The sequence below is a fragment of the Odontesthes bonariensis genome, chromosome 24, assembly GCF_027942865.1.
Source record: "Odontesthes bonariensis isolate fOdoBon6 chromosome 24, fOdoBon6.hap1, whole genome shotgun sequence".
NCBI classification, from domain to species: Eukaryota; Metazoa; Chordata; class Actinopteri; order Atheriniformes; family Atherinopsidae; genus Odontesthes; species Odontesthes bonariensis.
Window position 1 is genome coordinate 14123124 of NC_134529.1, and position 17663 is coordinate 14140786.

General features: G+C 42.2%; 1 protein-coding gene across 6 annotated transcripts in view; it reads right to left on the bottom strand.

The window, feature by feature from the left end:
• nhsl1b (NHS-like 1b) overlaps positions 1-17663 on the bottom strand; it is a 98132-nt gene that overhangs the window by 47362 nt on the left and 33107 nt on the right. The window contains exon 1 of one of the 6 annotated variants that reach the window (XM_075459614.1): positions 9436-10724. The exons of 4 other annotated variants lie outside the window; for them this stretch is intronic. In XM_075459614.1, coding sequence (XP_075315729.1) covers positions 9436-9682 — 247 coding nt within the window. In that variant the 5' untranslated portion in view covers positions 9683-10724. Of the gene's footprint in view, positions 1-1022; positions 1225-9435; positions 10725-17663 lie in introns of those variants that run through there. One more of the 6 variants, XM_075459616.1, reaches the window with a different exon arrangement.

Consider the following 17663-nt stretch of genomic DNA (forward strand, 5'->3'; position numbering starts at 1 on the left):
GTTCCAACACATTTCTCATCTGATGTTATTCTTGCATTGGAAGTGTTTGTTTGTCGGTTGCTAAGTATGATGACTAAATATTGCTCATACTTAACACTTTAAAAAGTAGGACAAACAACACTATCAGTGCACTGGAATGAGCTTAAATGTTTTCCAGAACTATTCTACGAGCAATAAACTTCCCAAGACTGTGGCCTCATTTCTTTGGCTGCACGAGATCCCTGAATCGAATATAGTTGGAAGAAAAAAAAAGAAAAAAAAGAAACCATTACGTTCTTACACTGATAAAACTACACGTAGTTGTTAACAAAAAGGTCCAAAAGTGATGGAACAGCTTCATGTCAAAAACAAAAGGCATGCCTCTGAGTGTGTGTGTATGAAAGTAAAAAGAAATGTTCTACAGTATAGTGTAACCTAGCTCTGAAAACTGTAAGAGTCTGCCGGTAAAAGAGGAGCCGGTTTACCCGTATCTCATTTTAACTGGTCAGGCGACTAATAGCCAACACATGGCCTCACTCTGCAGGACAGCAGCCCAACAACTGCTGCTTCGCCAGCTGTTGCTGGGGACAACGCACTAAAACATACCAATCATATGGCCACTCAAATGCACCGAAAGTTTGAAAAAAGCAAAGGGATTTACAACATTAATGATTAGGTGCATGTAGTGAGGATTTCCTTGAAGTCAAGAATGAGAAGAATAATCCGATGGAAGAGTGATCAAAAGACAGGGAGAGAAAAAAAAACAGGGAGGTAGGATTAAAGTCAGGGAACCTGAATGAAACAGAGTTCAGGAAGAAGGAACAAAGGAAGAAATGATAAAAGGGCTAAATTGGAGGGTTTCCTTCACAAAAGCAAATCGCATAAGGAAGGATGTGTTGTACAGGAAACAAAGATTGCTTTGCACACAATGAAAAAGATGGAGTGTAACTTTTCTTTGTCTCACAGAGTCGAGGGGTAAAGCCCAGGCTCACACCGGTGTAATAAAGCACGTTCATGTCATGCACAGACGCACATTTACTTACCTCCCAGACAGAACATGGCTCTTCACCTATTTCCAGACTCAGCCACAGCACCCCAATCTCACTTGCTTCTGTCTTGTCTCTACCTATTTCCTCACAATCATCTCCCTTCTCCTCGCCGCTCGGTCAAACTGTTCACACACCGACACACACATCCTGACACATACACTCCTCTCTCCATCTCCCTCCCTTTCTTTCTCCCCTCACACACATGCACACGCTCCGAGTGGCAGCAAGCCAACTTCTACACCGCAGGAAACTGCTCAGTGACCCCCCCCCACACACACACACACACACTCTGCTTACCCTCTCTCCCTCCTCATATCCCTCAATATCTCTCTACCCCAATGACAACCTATCCGTTTCCCCGCCCCATCAGCATTAGGAGGCAGAGAGCTGGAAGCTCAGCCTCAATCTAAAACTCTTAAACCGGATGTCACCAGCAAGCCTGATTGGTCGCCTTAATGCGGTTTTTAAAGTACAAAGATATATAAACATATAAGCATATATTAGCATTTATTTGGTAGTTTAAATAGGAACCGCGCTGTTTGACTGTGAGCAAAAATTTTAAAAAGAAGCTACACGCAGTGCGAGTGGATAGTGGCTGCAGAGAATCTGGGCTGTCAGCAGTTCACAGAGAGACGGGGGCCCAGCCTGAGGCCGATCCATTGTTCACTGATCAAATATAATCGCTTTAATCCCTACAATTCAACTGTTTATTATCAGATGCGGCAGCAACCTCAGTGCATTACAAACCCTCCACACTGGATGCTCGGAATTACCTGCAGAGTAACGCAGACTATGGAAACACTAAGAAGGCAAACTACTGTTTGCATTTGCATGTCAAGCTTGCGCTTCCACCGTGTTCAACCACAAGGATGACAGCAGTAACAGCAGCAAACAAAAGTGAAGCGTATTGAGCTTTAGTGGTATCAAAACTTTACAACGACGATTATATTACAGTAAAAGCAGAGATCAGAGAGAAAGCTGGGCGAAGCCACCAGGTGAGAAAAGATGTTGTTGGGCGAGATCCGAAATCTTGACCAGAAACAATAACGCTCATTGAAATTGTCTATAATTACAATTAAATCAATGCACAACAGTATAAATGTTTAACAAGGTGAAACAATAACAAAAAATATCAGATACCAGTCATGCCCTGCAATGGCTTTCTCTTACCCAGAGTAGGAGGTTTGTAATGTTTGGGGGGGGGTGTAGCCTCTTCAAAAAAGCTGTGATGTAGGGTTAGGTAATCAGCTTACATGTTACAAGTATACAGGCTTCAGTCTTTAATCCATCATGTAAAGATTACACTGATTATACATAACTTTAATCAACAATAATCGGAGAAGTTATAGTTTGTACACTGCAGAGATGGCGGTGCTCCAGAAAAGGATAAAAAAAAGGAGGAAATCAGAGTTACAATAATCACAAAGCTGCCTTGTACTGCTCAAGTGGGAGTACACCGAGTACATGTGTGTTATGAACGTGCTAATCCCACGCCGAGACGACTCGGGTTGGACCTGATGTCACCAATTAAAAGCTGATTGCTGTGTGAGTGTCCAAGTGTGACTGTGCGAGTGACGTAAAGGCACACTGCGAGCACGAGAGGCTAAAACAAGAATGCCACATAAACACGGCCCTGGACATAATCCACAACTACAGAGACACACCAATCACTGAATAAATACGACCTCGCCAGACAATAAACTCCCACCTCGTCATGCTGCTTCACCCATAATGGCTTTATTTTTAACCTTCTCCATAAAACCCTCACTCTGAGGTAGAGCTAATCACCACTCTCACAATACTGAGGCCGTAAAAGCAAAGGGGTGGACTTCCCTCACTGCTACAAACCAGTCACTTTAAGATTATTGGTACCTTTTCAAATTACTTTCAGAGGGCAGTGTAATTCCTATAACTTGTTAGCACCGCCATCCACTTCGTGAAGACATAATTAACCTTTAGTTTGTGACTCTGCCATTCTAAACCCACAATTTACTCAATTCTAAGACGGAAAAGAAAATTATACCGACTTTGTAGAGCATTTTAGAGCACTTAAAATTACTTCATTACTTTGGAGGCAATAAACAGTAAAAACAATATGGAAATACAACTACCAAACATCACACGGAGGGAAGCAAACGGATTGAACTGTGCCAAAGGGCCCAGATTAGACACCTATCTAAAAAGTACCTCAGAGTGCTGCACATTCTCGGTCATATTTGAGGCAGCACAAGCACGCCATGGTGTTGCTGTGCGCTGTGTGCTCTGCGTAAGTGCCAGATAAGACTAAAACACGCAAGCAGATAAAAACTAAGCTTGTTGAAGAAAACAAAGCTTCCACAACAATCAGACACGCAACAAGAGGGAACCTGCAATTGGGGAAAATCTAAGCCTACCAGGCCTCTCCGTTTAAACAGATTTCCCAGTTCAACACACGCCATACGAGAGGAAAATCGTGATTGGATTTTTTGCTTTAAAAACATTGACGACGTAACAGCTCTGATGTACGAGATGAGGAGGCTTTTAAGCCTCTGGATTGTGTTGAGACAACATCAGTGCAGGCTATCGAAATAAACCCCATTCCCTACAGCTCCTTCAGGGCTGAAACCCAATTCAACAAATATAATTGCGTGCGTTACTCGAAATGCACTTTTGATATCGAGTCGGGGCAAAGTGAAATAAAGTGTTTCAAGCCACAAATTCCAGGTGATGTCATCTTATAAAGGCTAAAACCCAACTGAGGAACGTGGCAAGCTTTGTAGGGTATTTCATGAAGTATTGGATCTGATCTGGGGTCAGACGGTAGAGACATAAAAAGAAGGTAAGGAGTTTCAGAGAGAAACATGTGACTTACCTAGAGATCACCACATCATGGTCAGCATATAGGGAAAAAAAAGAAAAAGGCATTAGAATTAGCAATTTTTATACACTTTATATACATATCCTAAGATTAAGTAGGAATGTTTACTGTGCTAAGCATATAGTTCTATGTACAACTGGAGTGTGTACATGTCCTGGGCTGTGGGCCACATCCTCAGATTTTCTTGTCTGATGTTTCAATGAAGCCTTGCTGCTTTATTCATCTCATCTCCTAGCTGCAGCAAATAATCATCTGCTAATCTGGATTTACACATGGACTGCGCAGTGGGTTTTCGGTGTGTGAAGATGTGCGTCAAAAGCCAAAAAAAAGACAGTTACGCAATAGTTTGGTCTCATCTGAATCCTCTCAAATATCACTAAGCATCTCACACAGGCAAAATGTGTCCAAAAAGGCCTTTTCATACAGCCTAAACTCATAAACGCTTCCTCAATGGTATTTTATAATGCGAGACCTAATTCTGGTTCTGGCTGCTATGCCACCGCTGTGCCTAAGTGTGGTGAATATTTAGGTCAACATGGCTCATGAAGCACCACAGTGACAAACTGCAGCAAACCCATCACTCACACAATTCTACCAAATACCACTAATCTCGAAATCTTCCAACTTTCATGTTAACACGGATTGCATTTGCAAAAGGCGAAACATCACGGACCAGAAAACTCGTGTCTTTGATTTTCTTTAATAGCTTGACATACTGTAAACAGCAAAGCCCCCCATAAGAAGCAGTTACGTAAACGCAAGGCCAGACAAGAAGCTAGGTGGTCTGCTGGTTGGCTCCGCCGATCGGATAAAATGACGTTCTTCTTTCATTATGCACATTCCCGGGCCTGGTGCTCGCCTCGAGCGCCTGAGGGCTGGAATACAGCAGATCACGACTAGTTTGCAGTCGTGTTCCACACGGTTTTGCTTTGTGGTCGCTTGACATTTTTTGTGGGCTTCTGATTGGGTCTTTGTGGCCTCTTCAGCATGACAACAAATCAATGTGTGTGGCTGCACATCTGCAGGGCTGGAATGGAAATGAGTTAGTGAGATAACAGTGGTGTCACATCCCACTTCAGTAAGGGGAAGCAAATCGCAAAAAAAAAAAAAAATACTAGTTTTGAGTTTTAGACTGTTTTATCTCACAGAAATGCACGGTAAAGTTCAATATAAGGCACAAATATAGAAAAGCCATTTATGGCAGGAATGAATCAAATGTTTGACACACAAACAGAAACGTTAACTCACTGGATGCACATTTTTAATTCCGTAAATGAAGCTGAATTGTCTGCAGCTTTCCAAAGTCACAAAGTTTAAAAGTGCAATGCATACAGAATGCTTGTGTGAGCTGCAGTGACTAACCGGGAAACAGATTCAGCAATTCATTACTAATTAACCCTCGAAGACTTTTCAATGACAAACGCAATAATCATAACACAGTTCCAGATGATCGCTCATCAAAAGTTTCTGGTTCCCTCAGTTCCATGAGTTGTAAAATGAATAATTTTCAGTTTGGACTATAACAGTCAATCTTCTGCTTATCTGACAACAGACATTTAAAAGGACTACAAATTGGTCTTTGAATCATAGAAAAAAAAAACAACCTTCGATTAAAAATAATCATTACATACTCTGATTTTCAATTCAGTGCCCCCCGTTGTTTTCAGCTGTGTCCATTGTGCAGAACAATGATTTTATATTTCAGTGATATACAACTAATCCCCACATGTTTTGCAAATTAGTGCTGGGAAAAATTATTAAATTATTTAAACAGACGGCTCTATTTCTGACAAACTAAGCTTCCCAGAAATGGGAGTCAGAATTCACCTGCTACCATTTAACCTAATTAGCTGCGATATGTTCCACCAGGTGCTTTTTTATTAGCGTCATACAAATTCCCCTCTCTTTGGTGCCCTCTGTCTGTCAGGGGGCCCCTTGTCAAAATGACTTCAGACCAATGCATCCAGTTTTAATCCATATTTTAAACAGTGTAGTGGCTTTTTTTCTGGAATCAAAACTACATTTAGTTTGCAGTTTGGATTTGAATTGTATACCTGCAAACCCTTTTTTTTTTTTTTTTTTTAAATAAAGAAAAGGTAAAGTCTATATTTTTGTTAAAAAAATACAATGATAATGTAGGATTATGCAACCTCAGCTGCATAAATTGGGACACTTTGAAAAATGTGACATTTTTTGTATTTCATAGGGAAAAAAATTGCTCATCCTGAATTTGTGGGCAGAGTCACACCTAAAGAATCTAAGAAAGCTGTTAAAGTATGACGAGGAAGATCCAGGACTGTGGAGCAGCTTAAAATCCTCTAAGAGACCAGAATGAGACAACATTCCTCTCCCAAAGGCACAGAAGTTGGTCTCCCCAGCTCCCAGATGTTTACAGACGAAGAAGATGAAGAACAAGAAGAAGAAGACAGGATCCTACATAGTGGTAGACACGACACATGGTGGTAGACTCACACGGTGTACAAACTTTTTTGTAATTGGAGTTGTACTTGGCCAAGGTTTTCTTTAAGTTTTATAAGGCTAATAATTTTCCTTGTTCCAAAAAACCTCTCGTTAAAGCGTCAACAAACAACTGACAACAGGAATCAAAAGGAAAATGCTTATCCAACTAGTTTTGCCCGATTTCGAATTTCCTGATCACAGAAGTTCATTTTGCTGTCAATCCCCCTCGAGTAAATTCAAGTTCATCGGACAGCCAATCGCAGCTTGTGTACCAGACGGCTCTCTTACACATGATTGGTTACATGTTGCTCCAATTGGAAGGTCAAACTGAACACTTACACACCCGTTGCCCTGGCAACCAAGGCAAACACCCAAAAAGTCAAGCTGGAGGCTGCATCAAAATTGCAGGTTGTGGCTTTCCAGACACTAATTTTAGAGCTATATTTACAGACCGGCAGTGTGCGTGACTGCTCATGTGTGCTGTATTGGGTCCTGGCAAGCTCCAGATGTTATAAATACTTAAAGTTCAAACTGGAGTCTTACTCTTATAAGACGTTTCCTTTGCTTGGTGCAGTGTGCTTCTGTACTGTATGCATATGTGTGCGCTCTGGATGGGACAGTTTTATTCTGACCCGTCTATGACACTCTGGTATTGTCTATAAAAAGATACACACTGTGTGTACGGCAGACAGGGAAAGAAAAAAAAAAAAAAAGGGTGTGTGAGGAAAAAGAGGAAAGAGCAATGGGAGCTTGAGCCTGAGAAACAACGGTCTTATTGTCAAATAAAGTTTATTTTTTAACAATTCAACTTAACACTTTATCCTGTCGTGATACAGTTAAAGGTCATTTCACTCTCTCAATGACCAAGCTTTTTTGTTGGCCAATATGAGCCAATCAACACACAGATTTGGTCTCCGGAGATTTAATAAGTAACTGATTTTTTTTATCATACGAGGGAAGTGATCAGTTAGGTTTTGTATGATTCTACAATGCGTGCCAATACGCCAATGACTGATTCTAAAGATCTTACAAAAACTCAAGTGGAAGAGCTTTTCTCAGAGCTACGTGAGCAGCAAACACGGACGACACAGGCAGATTGCAAATAAACTGGGATGATCTTCTTATGTAAGACAGATCAAAAAGAGGCATTACATGAAGTACAGTACAGTAAGATAAACATCTAGCTGAGAAACAAAGACGTTTCTGCCCGGCGCATACTCAGCCGCTGACTTGGACATTTCAAATACTTCACTGTAACGTGTTATTTTAACACATGCACATGCTATAACACTGTAACACTGCATTCTCCACCAAGTTTAACTGATCAACGTGGACATCTTTTCTTTAAAGGCACAAGTGACGAATGACATAGGAAGATGCACTAAATCCTTCCATTTCATGCCTCATAATAGCATCGTCCCAAATATGAAACCATGTGTAAAATTTGCTTAAATGATACTTTGACTTAAGAGAAAAATGTCAGGCACTCACATCATTCAAGGTATGTACTTCTCTGAGCTGTTCTAGGAAGGGGCAGGTTCAGACGCAACAGAGTCACTTGAAAAGATTGAGACATGCATCAAATAACAAAAATACCACCAAGCTTCACATTCCCGTGGGGCAATTTACGCTTGTAGCAAAAACCCCGCCATGACCTGTTAGGTGCAAATAGTCTATCCAACATGTTGGTTGCAGCCATTTTAGAAATGTTCAGCCACACTGAAAGATGAAGTGAAAAGCCCGGGGGGTCACGTAGAGGTGGGACTGTTTGAACATGAAAATGACAGTGAATATTTTTCAGATGGTCTCCCCTCACCCTCAGCACTGCTGGCTAATAACAGCCAGAAGCAGGTGTGAACATCAAACTGTCCGTTTCAAGGTTTTTATTACAGCACCTGCCAAATGACATCGTCATCAGGGTGCGATGGGAGGGGATTCCAGATGCTCGACTTCTTTGACATCCTTCTGACTTAGTTCCAACTTCAAAGCCTGTCACTTGCCCTTGCACCAGTTGTTGAGTTTCCATCTAGCAGCGCCATTAATTTAAAGCAAACTTTTGAAATACCTCTTTTTTTTAGAAAGTATACATTAGTATTATTACCATTAACATGCACAGAGCTAATAAACGAGGCTGCAAAGCATCGTCAGTAAAATTTGGGAGTAAGCCCTTTTGCAAATAGCTGTAAAGTATAGAAAAAAAAGACACAAACAAAACCACTGGCCTTTGCCATATATGAGAGTCAGTAAATTCAAAGCATAACACTTACAATGCCGATTAGGGTTGAGTTGATGAGGCAAGTCTTGTTGCTATGGCGCAGCGTCGGTGTCTTTTTCCATTCCTGGGTAAAGGCTGGGCTACAGTTACAACCATTGTCCCCCAAGTCTTTCTGACACCCCTGACTGAGAATACACACATAGGTGCATCGAGATACTACAACTGATGAACTGATCAAAAAGTAATAAGGAAAAGACCATGAAACCCAAAACCTAACATGTGCTGGGAGAAGTAGAAATGCCAATCTTACCTCCAGTGAGATGTCCAAATTTAAAGAAGAAACTGAAGAATTAAAGTTATCACTTGTTCCCAGTGATGAGCTATCCAAGCCTCCACACACACACACACACACAAACGCACCCCCCCCCCCCGGCACCAAATCACGCACTCACATTGGTACCAGCCTGTGACATCACCGTGCCTGTGACATCACCTGCTTCCGGTCTGAAGCATCATTGTTTACCTATCGCACACATACACAGTGCCCTTTCACCACCTACTGTATGTGGTCGCACTGAGCAGGCACAGCTTCCACCGGCTCCCTATGTCAACCAGGAAGTGCGAGTCATGGACACGGAGAACAAGCGGCAAAGAAAAGACATAGACACACTTGTTGCTTTGCTTGTGCTTGTTAACAATTCATTTACTGTCTTAGAGATCGAGAACAAGAATCAACTCATATGAGCCCAGAACAGTGTGGATGTAGTTGTGATGTAGCCAGTCCAAGCACACTGTGTGGTTTGGTGGCTCTGCATTGAGAGTCACATAAATGGCCAATCAGCAGTGACGCTAAACCATTTTTTCTCCGCTCTTACCTATTCTGTGCTGAGGTTTGTACACCCAGTTGTCGGCATCCTCGTCCTCGTCTCTGTGTGCCGCGTTAAGATGAGTGTGAGACTGCGAGTGTGTACAGCGGCGGTGAACCACATTGAGCTCGTTTTGGCTGTGGAAGATGCGTCTCCTATTGCGGGAGAGGGTGGACACGCTGAGCCAGCTAAGAGCCCGGGAAAGGCCCGCCGGCTTCTCCTTGTGAAAGGAAGCGGATCTCCTGTCTCCCCTCATCCTCACTCAGGTAAATAATGTCCAGTACGGACTAAGTTTTATCGAAAAAAAAGAGAAGATCCTCAGATGCAAATCCTTTGGTTTATGTGTAAAAAAATGTAGTCTAAGTGGAGCTTAAGGGATTCCAAATAATGTGAGTCCACCATCCAGATTTGCACATGTGCTGAAATGCCTCTAAATCAGATTAAATGTTACGCAGTAAATTAGTTCCAGAAGGAAGTTCAAACTTGGGGCAGTGTTTTGTCCCTTTACTCGAACATTTTAACATCATGACTGACCAAGTCAGCCTCATCTTCCAGCCTCTTTCACATCATCTGTGTGTCACGAGCCAGAATCCTGTCTTTAAATCATCTCCTTTCTTTCCTTCTCCCCGTTGTGCTTTTATGATTCCAGGTTTAATTACCCAACCCAAAGGAGTAATTTAACAATCCAGTCTTGAAAACCGCCTCCCCTCTACACACGCTGATGCCTAACAGGGTGGAGAGCAGTTTCAAAATTACAAAAAAAGAAAATTTAAAAAAAAAATCTTCAATCACAGCAAATTGGCGGTTGCCGTTTACGACCATGCGTGGCGTTGTGTGCCGTTATCTCCAGTTGTTAGCTCACACCAGCAGACGAGAAGGTTACGAGGTTTCAGACTCCCCGGGTCTGTTCCCAGCCTGATGAAGTTAGCTGCATGCTCACATGCCCGTAAAAACACACTCACATGAGATATCCTCCTGCCAAACAGAGGTCCCTTCTTGTCAGTTTCTGTTTTTCCCTCCAGGAGTGCCGTCACCGGTGGTTGTGGGAGGAAGAAAACAAAAAAAAAAAAGCTACAGGTGTTGGCAGCCACCTTGCACTGGACTTCCAATCGGCTGATCAGCACCGGTGATAAAGCAAGAATCAAGCACACCTGCAGCACAGCCAGGTGAAAAAGAGAGAGTCCGCAGGTAAAGGGTCCCTGAACCCTCTGGTGCTGGCGAGTCCTCCCGAGCGCAAAGTGAGTGACAACAAGAGTGGGTAATTTGTGCTGCGAGTACAGAGTTAGGATTACACCCAACCCAAGTACACACGAAGCTGAAATATGAGTCAGCCCGTCCCTTCTTCCCTATTTCCTGCCTCTCTCTGTTTTCAGTGATCTCCGCCCCTCCCCTCCATTCGTTTGCCGGCATAGCAACCCCTCCTCACTCCCTCTTTCCTTCCTTTCGACTCTTTCACACCTTTTTCCCCCGCTTGTCTGTTTACCCTCCATATTACTCACATCCCTCGGGCTCTGTTTTGTTTTCGGACATTTATCTCCATCTCTTTCAGCCGTTGGCTTTAATAATCCAAAGTCACATTTCCTCTTATAGAAACTTTTTTTTCCGTTTCAAGGCGCTAAACCGTACGTTTAAATGCTCCATAAAGACTCTTGTGGACGCAGGCATAGTGGTTCACGTAACTGCCATTTAAATGCCTGAGGAGTGGGAAGCAACCGGAAAAACAGGAAAAAGACATATGGGTTTAGTTTAAGGAAAGGCTCAAACTTTAAAGTGACTAAAGTGAGTCCAGGCTTCACACGTTTCATTTACACGCTGGCCCTCGGCTACAGCAACAAAAAGTCCAAGTTTGTTAGGGAGGTGGAGTTTTCCCACCCTAGTGTAACTGCCGAAGGAGCATGTGACCACCAAGGTGTGACAATAATGTGACAGTGTGTGTGCGTGTGTGTGCATGCACATATCACAGCAACCCCATAATCGATTCATCCCCACAGTCTTGTATTCACTTGCAGAATCTTTATCGAACCTGAGGAAATAACATTAAAGGAGGTTCCGCTCGGACAATGATCTGAAGCTCCTACACCGCTGAAAGCCGATCCCATATTTGTGGCCGCAATGTGGTGTAAACCAAACCCCCATTGCTCCTTCAGGTCCCTGACCTCAATTCCTTTCCTTCCAGAGGAAATATACTCAGTCATAATTGTTGTTTCCACAAAAGGTACAAGTGCCGAGGCCTGAAGTCCTGGCCTAACTTATAAACAGAGGCAATAATTGCACTGACACACACATACAGATATATATATACTGTATATATTTTTAAGACCTTTGTCCACAGTGATGACACACGAGGCCAACTCCTTTAATAATTAACCAGCATTACTTTCAACTGGGCAGAGATGGAGGGATCATTTTGACATATAAAAAAGGAAATAAAACACAGGGCTGGATGTTGATGAGCAAAATAATTCATTTGATTCAAACCTTGGAGACAACAGGTCAGCACATAGTTTAAGGACAAAACATACAGTCATAGCCATTTTTCCCATATACCACAATCCCCTAAATGGACAGGGAAGTCAAACCCTCACCATAAAAAGGTCAGCATCCTGGTTCATCCCCCCCGCCTCATTTCTATTTCATGAATGAGTCACGAATTGCCAATAATCAATACAAACAACTGGATATCTGCAGCGGACATCTAAAAGCACTGGGCTCGCTCATTCTTCTCAGAGGTAGTTATCCCCCTCTCTGGAGGGCTTAGCTTTCATCTGATGGATGATTATGTGCAAACACCAAGATCCACATGTCTTGAACTGAGAGAATACAAACTCTACCTTGAACCTATTTAGACGAAAAGCTTAGTTTTAGCTTTCAAAAGCCTGAGTTTTCAGTTTTTTAAAACTGTCCTATAAAGCTACATTTCTCTGCCCCTAAAGAAACTAAAAACATTAAACAGATTCCATCACTAACAATTCAAGTTCCAAGAAACACATAGTGTGAAGGAACTGTGCAAGTTCTTATGAATGTCGTCTCATTATCACCGATGTAATCGTGATTTAATCAGCTCTGACGTGAGTCTATGGTTAGCAGAGCGACAACAGAGTCTATTTGAGCAGGAAATGCAGGTCACAGCTATCAGTTTGCGCCATTCCTACAAATCATGAAAAGAATGGAGGCAAAGTTAACCTAAGACCAGACAGTGAAGAAGTACACTTAAGCTACTGGGTAATTAAGCTTAATTACATGAAATCATAGAAGATTAAAGGATATCTGAGGATCAACTGGATTCAAACATCCATACTTAAAAGAGACATGCAGTTTAAAGTCAAACGGCAGACATATTGATGTCTATGATTGAGTTGAACTCTGACAGGTGATGAAAAGAGAGTAAAGAGTGAAGACTTAAAAATTTGTTTACACTGAATGATGATGATAGATGGTCCTTTGAATCCACTTATTCTTGAGAAAACCTTTAATTTCAATCCACACGAAAATGCCTCAATTATATACCTGCAAAACAAACACTGCAAAGATCAAACATATACATTTCTCTTGACGTGCTTTCCACCGTGGCACGAGGGGAGACGGTAGCACAAAGGCGGCCTGGTTGCCAGGTAACCCAATCCGGCATCAGAGGCCAGCAACGCTTGACACTGATACACCCTGAACAGACAGCGTCACACAAACAACCCTAGACAACAACCCTACTTGGACATCACAGGTAGCCAAGAAGTGCATCAACCAGTCCATTCATGTCTCGTTCACGTGAAAGCCTTGGCTGAGCGTCTGTGCCAAAGTTTCAAATCCCAGTAGGTACAGTTTCACAGCGTGTGTCTCACAACGGTAACGCATTCACAGAGCCAGTAAAACACAGGGGTTCAGCACAATATTAAATGAATTCCTTTTAAGAAACACAGATTAAAGTAGGATGCGCCTCCAGGGACATAATGTAAGTGAATGCGTGGCTTGGGAGTGTCAATACGTCCTATATTGGGCTGCTCCAAGACGTGTTGGAATCTCTACCAGAGGGTAAAGGAGGGGGGGCCTCCTCTTTAAATACATGTGTCAGATGTATGAATGCACCGTTTACTTTACACAATCAGAAACATCTAAGGTACAAACGTTATTTCTAATCATAACTATGCAGCCTCAGAATTATCATCGTTTTTAAAACACACATTTTCAGACGCGATCCGCATGGTTGAAGGCAGGCTGAAAGCTGTACAGTATTATATATCACACATATTACGTTTGGGTTTACACAACGGAGTCAGGAGCCAGATGATACTGTAACAGTGTGTGAATGGAAGCTACTAATCTCTACTGTGTTCCTCCAAGTTCAAAAAAAGGGGAAAAGGCCGAGTACAGACACATGATTCATCATTACAACTTCCACTGCTTTTAACATCAGTTTGTGGATTGAGTCCTCGCCTTAGAGGCCATACTGTCTGCTCCCACCTCCTGACTTGTTTGACCTGTGTTGCTGCCCTCCCTGAACTTTGACCTCTTTCTTTTTTTTCTAAGCTCACGTCAGCGTGTCCTCACTGCCTCATTTATCATGCCTTTTATTTTGGACTAAACCCCACATGTTATTCTTGCAGGAGGGCAGTTGACAGGTAAAACAAGTCAGCCTGACAGAATTATTGTTCTGTTTGAGATTAAGCTGAGAAAACTAACTAACTAAAACATTTACATCATATTAAGCTCCCGTGAAGATCGAGTTATCGTTATAGGGGCCGTGAATGTGAATTTTCAGTTTTAACCTTGATAGATCTGCATATGCTTTGACACCTTAGCCTCAGCACAGTTAGACAAATTGACTGGGAGTCAATTAATCTTATTGAAAATGAGATATTTCAGTATTTACAACTACAAAGCTATCCTTGTTTTTCAGTACGTCATGAATTGTTCGGAAAACTAACACCGCGAATGTACGGGTGATGTGTTGAGTCAATAGAAAGCGTCAATAGAGGTCGATACACTGACCTCATATGCTGGAACGATGTACTCAAGCTGTCAGTAAGAATGATGGGAGGCTGACCTTAATCATTACTGTTGCTGCCTTAATATGATGGAGGTGCAGCACACACTCACCCCCTCCACACACACAGGCCATTAATGAAAATGAAGAAATTACCTTCAGATGAAACTAAACCGGGATCAAACTACTGTTTGTGTTAGGAAAAGTACGGGGGGAAAAGTGATTAATACACATGACAATAGACTAGAAGGAAGAGGAAAATATGATGCATGCTGTATGAAAATGAGGTGAGCTGCTGAGCAACTTAAGGCCTCCAGGGGGCGGGGTAGGCCTGGTAGCCTAGCAACAGCCCTCCAGCTTCAATGGATAGAAGATCCTTGGCTCCCTCTGTTGTTTTAAAATTTGACTGTTCATTTTATTTCTTCCCCCAAACCCGAGCAAAGGGAATTACTACTGGAAATGAAAATTTTTTTAAATTTTAAGGCCGTCTACTTCACAATATCTGTACATTCACAAGTTCTGTGTGTTTAAAAGTTTCAGCAGTTCATTAATCAACACAAAATTAGCTGGTGATGTCATTGAAACCATTTAGTTATTTTCGTGGGGGGGAAAAAAATGGGTGAAAAACCGATTTCAGCTTTTCCAATGTGAGGATTTATTTATTCTTTTTACCTTGTTATACGTGTTAATTTAATCTTTGCACGGACATCGAGACTAAAAGATTTATCTTAAAGATATCACCTTTGGTTTTAGAGATTTATTTTTTAAGAGACAGAAATGTCAAAGTATAAAGTTTCAAACAATACTGTCTCATATATTTAAAGATTTAAAAAATTTGTCAGTGAACATTTATTTTTAAATCCTCTGTATGTAATGACCATTTCCAGCCACACGTGGGCACCATCAGACTAATTTGCCTTTCCACTCTTGAATCTTCTAAACTGGTCACATTGGATGGGTTAAATGGGGCAGAAAATGTGTGTCTGTTCATTTGTGCATGCTAACACTTTACTATGCAGCTTCAGTCTATAAACAACATGACCACATGGCCTGGAGGGAATGAAGTTTGTGTGTGTCTACAAAGATAGCAATCTTTAGTTTGTGATAACAAAGTTATTTCAAACAGTCTCGAACCTTATCTTTGGCCTCAGTGGAGTAGTCCATTTGAGGACACACATAGGAAACACACACAGGGTCCTAATGAGCTGTTAGACAGCGACTAAGCTGGTGCTAACCCCTGCAGTCAACTCTTATCAACCTGGTTCGAAGACAAATCCCTCATTCCTTTGGCCATGTGTTTCATTATTCCATCCACACTGTAAACCTTTGAAAAACTGCAGTGAGCAATACTCTGACTTACTGTAAACAAAAAAGCATTGTGGGGAAAAAGCCATGAGACAGCACTTAAAGAGAGCGTTAATATTGAAAGAAATGTAAAATTAACAAGTGCATTTTGTTTTATTTTATTGTAAAAGCGCATTTTTCTAGATTTCTAGATCTAGTTGTTGTTTGCGGCCTCTCTGTGTGGAGTTTGCATGTTCTCACAATAATTTCACCAGCATTATGTTGTAAACCTACGAGAACACATCAATGAACTGTAAACGAACTCCCTTTAACACGATATAATTCCAAATTACAGTTACAGAAACTGTTAAAGCTTCCACGCTTTGATGGCAGAGCTGCTGTGGGTAAATTACAGCAAATTCAAAGTTTAACAGAGTGCAATTCCAAGTGGAAGCGCTCCTGTGTGTCTGGGCGTGTGTGGTATGCCACTTAATTCTGTAATTCACTGGTAAAAGCTGCAGACTTTCTCTGGGAGCACCGTTCTTCAAGGCTTTCCCTGCGCGTGTGCCTTTAAAACGCGATTGTTTGAAAGAGTCACGTGTGGGTGCGGATTAGACCCAAACCACGGAGAAAAAAAAGAAAAAAAAAAAACAGTAGAGAAGGTATTGACCTTTGAGCTCTCACCTCTGACCTCCGAGCAGCAGCAGCTGACTGAAAGCTGCAGCTCAAAGTATGGGTGACTGTGCCTATTTCAACATTTGTGCTCCGAGCCAGAGTTCTGCGTGCAAACACATACATCCGTCACCAAGACAAAGAACAAAGGGGCCCGGACTGAGTGAGCATCTGAGCCACATCTGTGAAAGTCCAGCATGAGAAGCTCGGCCGCGGTGTGATGACATGTGCGCCTCCCTGAATCCATGTTTTAGATTTATGAGATGGTGTTCCTTTTAACAAAATACTCCAAATGGGGAAAAAAAAAAAAACAGAATAAAAGAGCGAGAGAGGAGAAAAGAGCAATGAGGTAATCCCACGCCTTGTAAAGAATAAAAGTTTGAGGAAGGAGTGGCGCTATAGGTTAAAAGACCAAACGAATTCAGGTAATGTGAGAAGGGCATTCACACTCTCGATCGCACACAAACACACCCAGCAGGGCTGCGTCCAGCGGCTGAAGGAGAGAAAGGGTGCGGTCGACTACACATTCCTGATCAGTCATGCCTGAGCGGAGGAGTTAGTCCAGCAGACCTGAGGCCAGATGTGGTTTGCATATGCATTGTACTTCCACACATCATAAAATAATGAAAGGATTATGCCTTTCCAAGGAGAAGAAAAGGCATGTCGGTAACATGTGAACATTTGCAGGGTTGATGGTGAAGACTAATATTTAGGGTTAAATATCCAAATGAATTAAGCATTTAACTATTTGGTTAATGTACCATTCGATACTCCGCAGATGTGACTTGTGTGAATTTGTTTTCTTAAGCACCTTATGACACCTGACGCACGGCCTGAATCAAGTCAAATATTTCGCCCTCGGTGAACTCACAAACTTGAAATAACACACTGTGTGCGCACAGATAAAGGGAATCCATTAAACCACTCGGAATTAAGAGTACGCACGGTCGTGATTTATGATGAGGTCTAAATCTGACGGTCCCATCAGGGTTCCCTGTTGAACTATGAACTGCGGGAAAGCATGTTTGCCTTTTGCTACAGTGGTAGCTTGTGTAATTCTGGCATGTGGTTGAACCCGTTCTGAAATCTCACAGGTAGGGCCGTGCGCTCCGCAGAGTGCGCCTGAGCGTGTGCACCTGACAGGTGACAGCAGATTCTCAACAGCTGTCCGGGGAGGAAGGGTGGAAGTGGGAGTGGGTTGGGGTATGGGAGGCAAACTGATCGGGACAGAAATGTATTCAGTTTAACAGCACATGCTCACACATGAATTAACACCGAGTGTGGATCCACAAGTATGTGTACT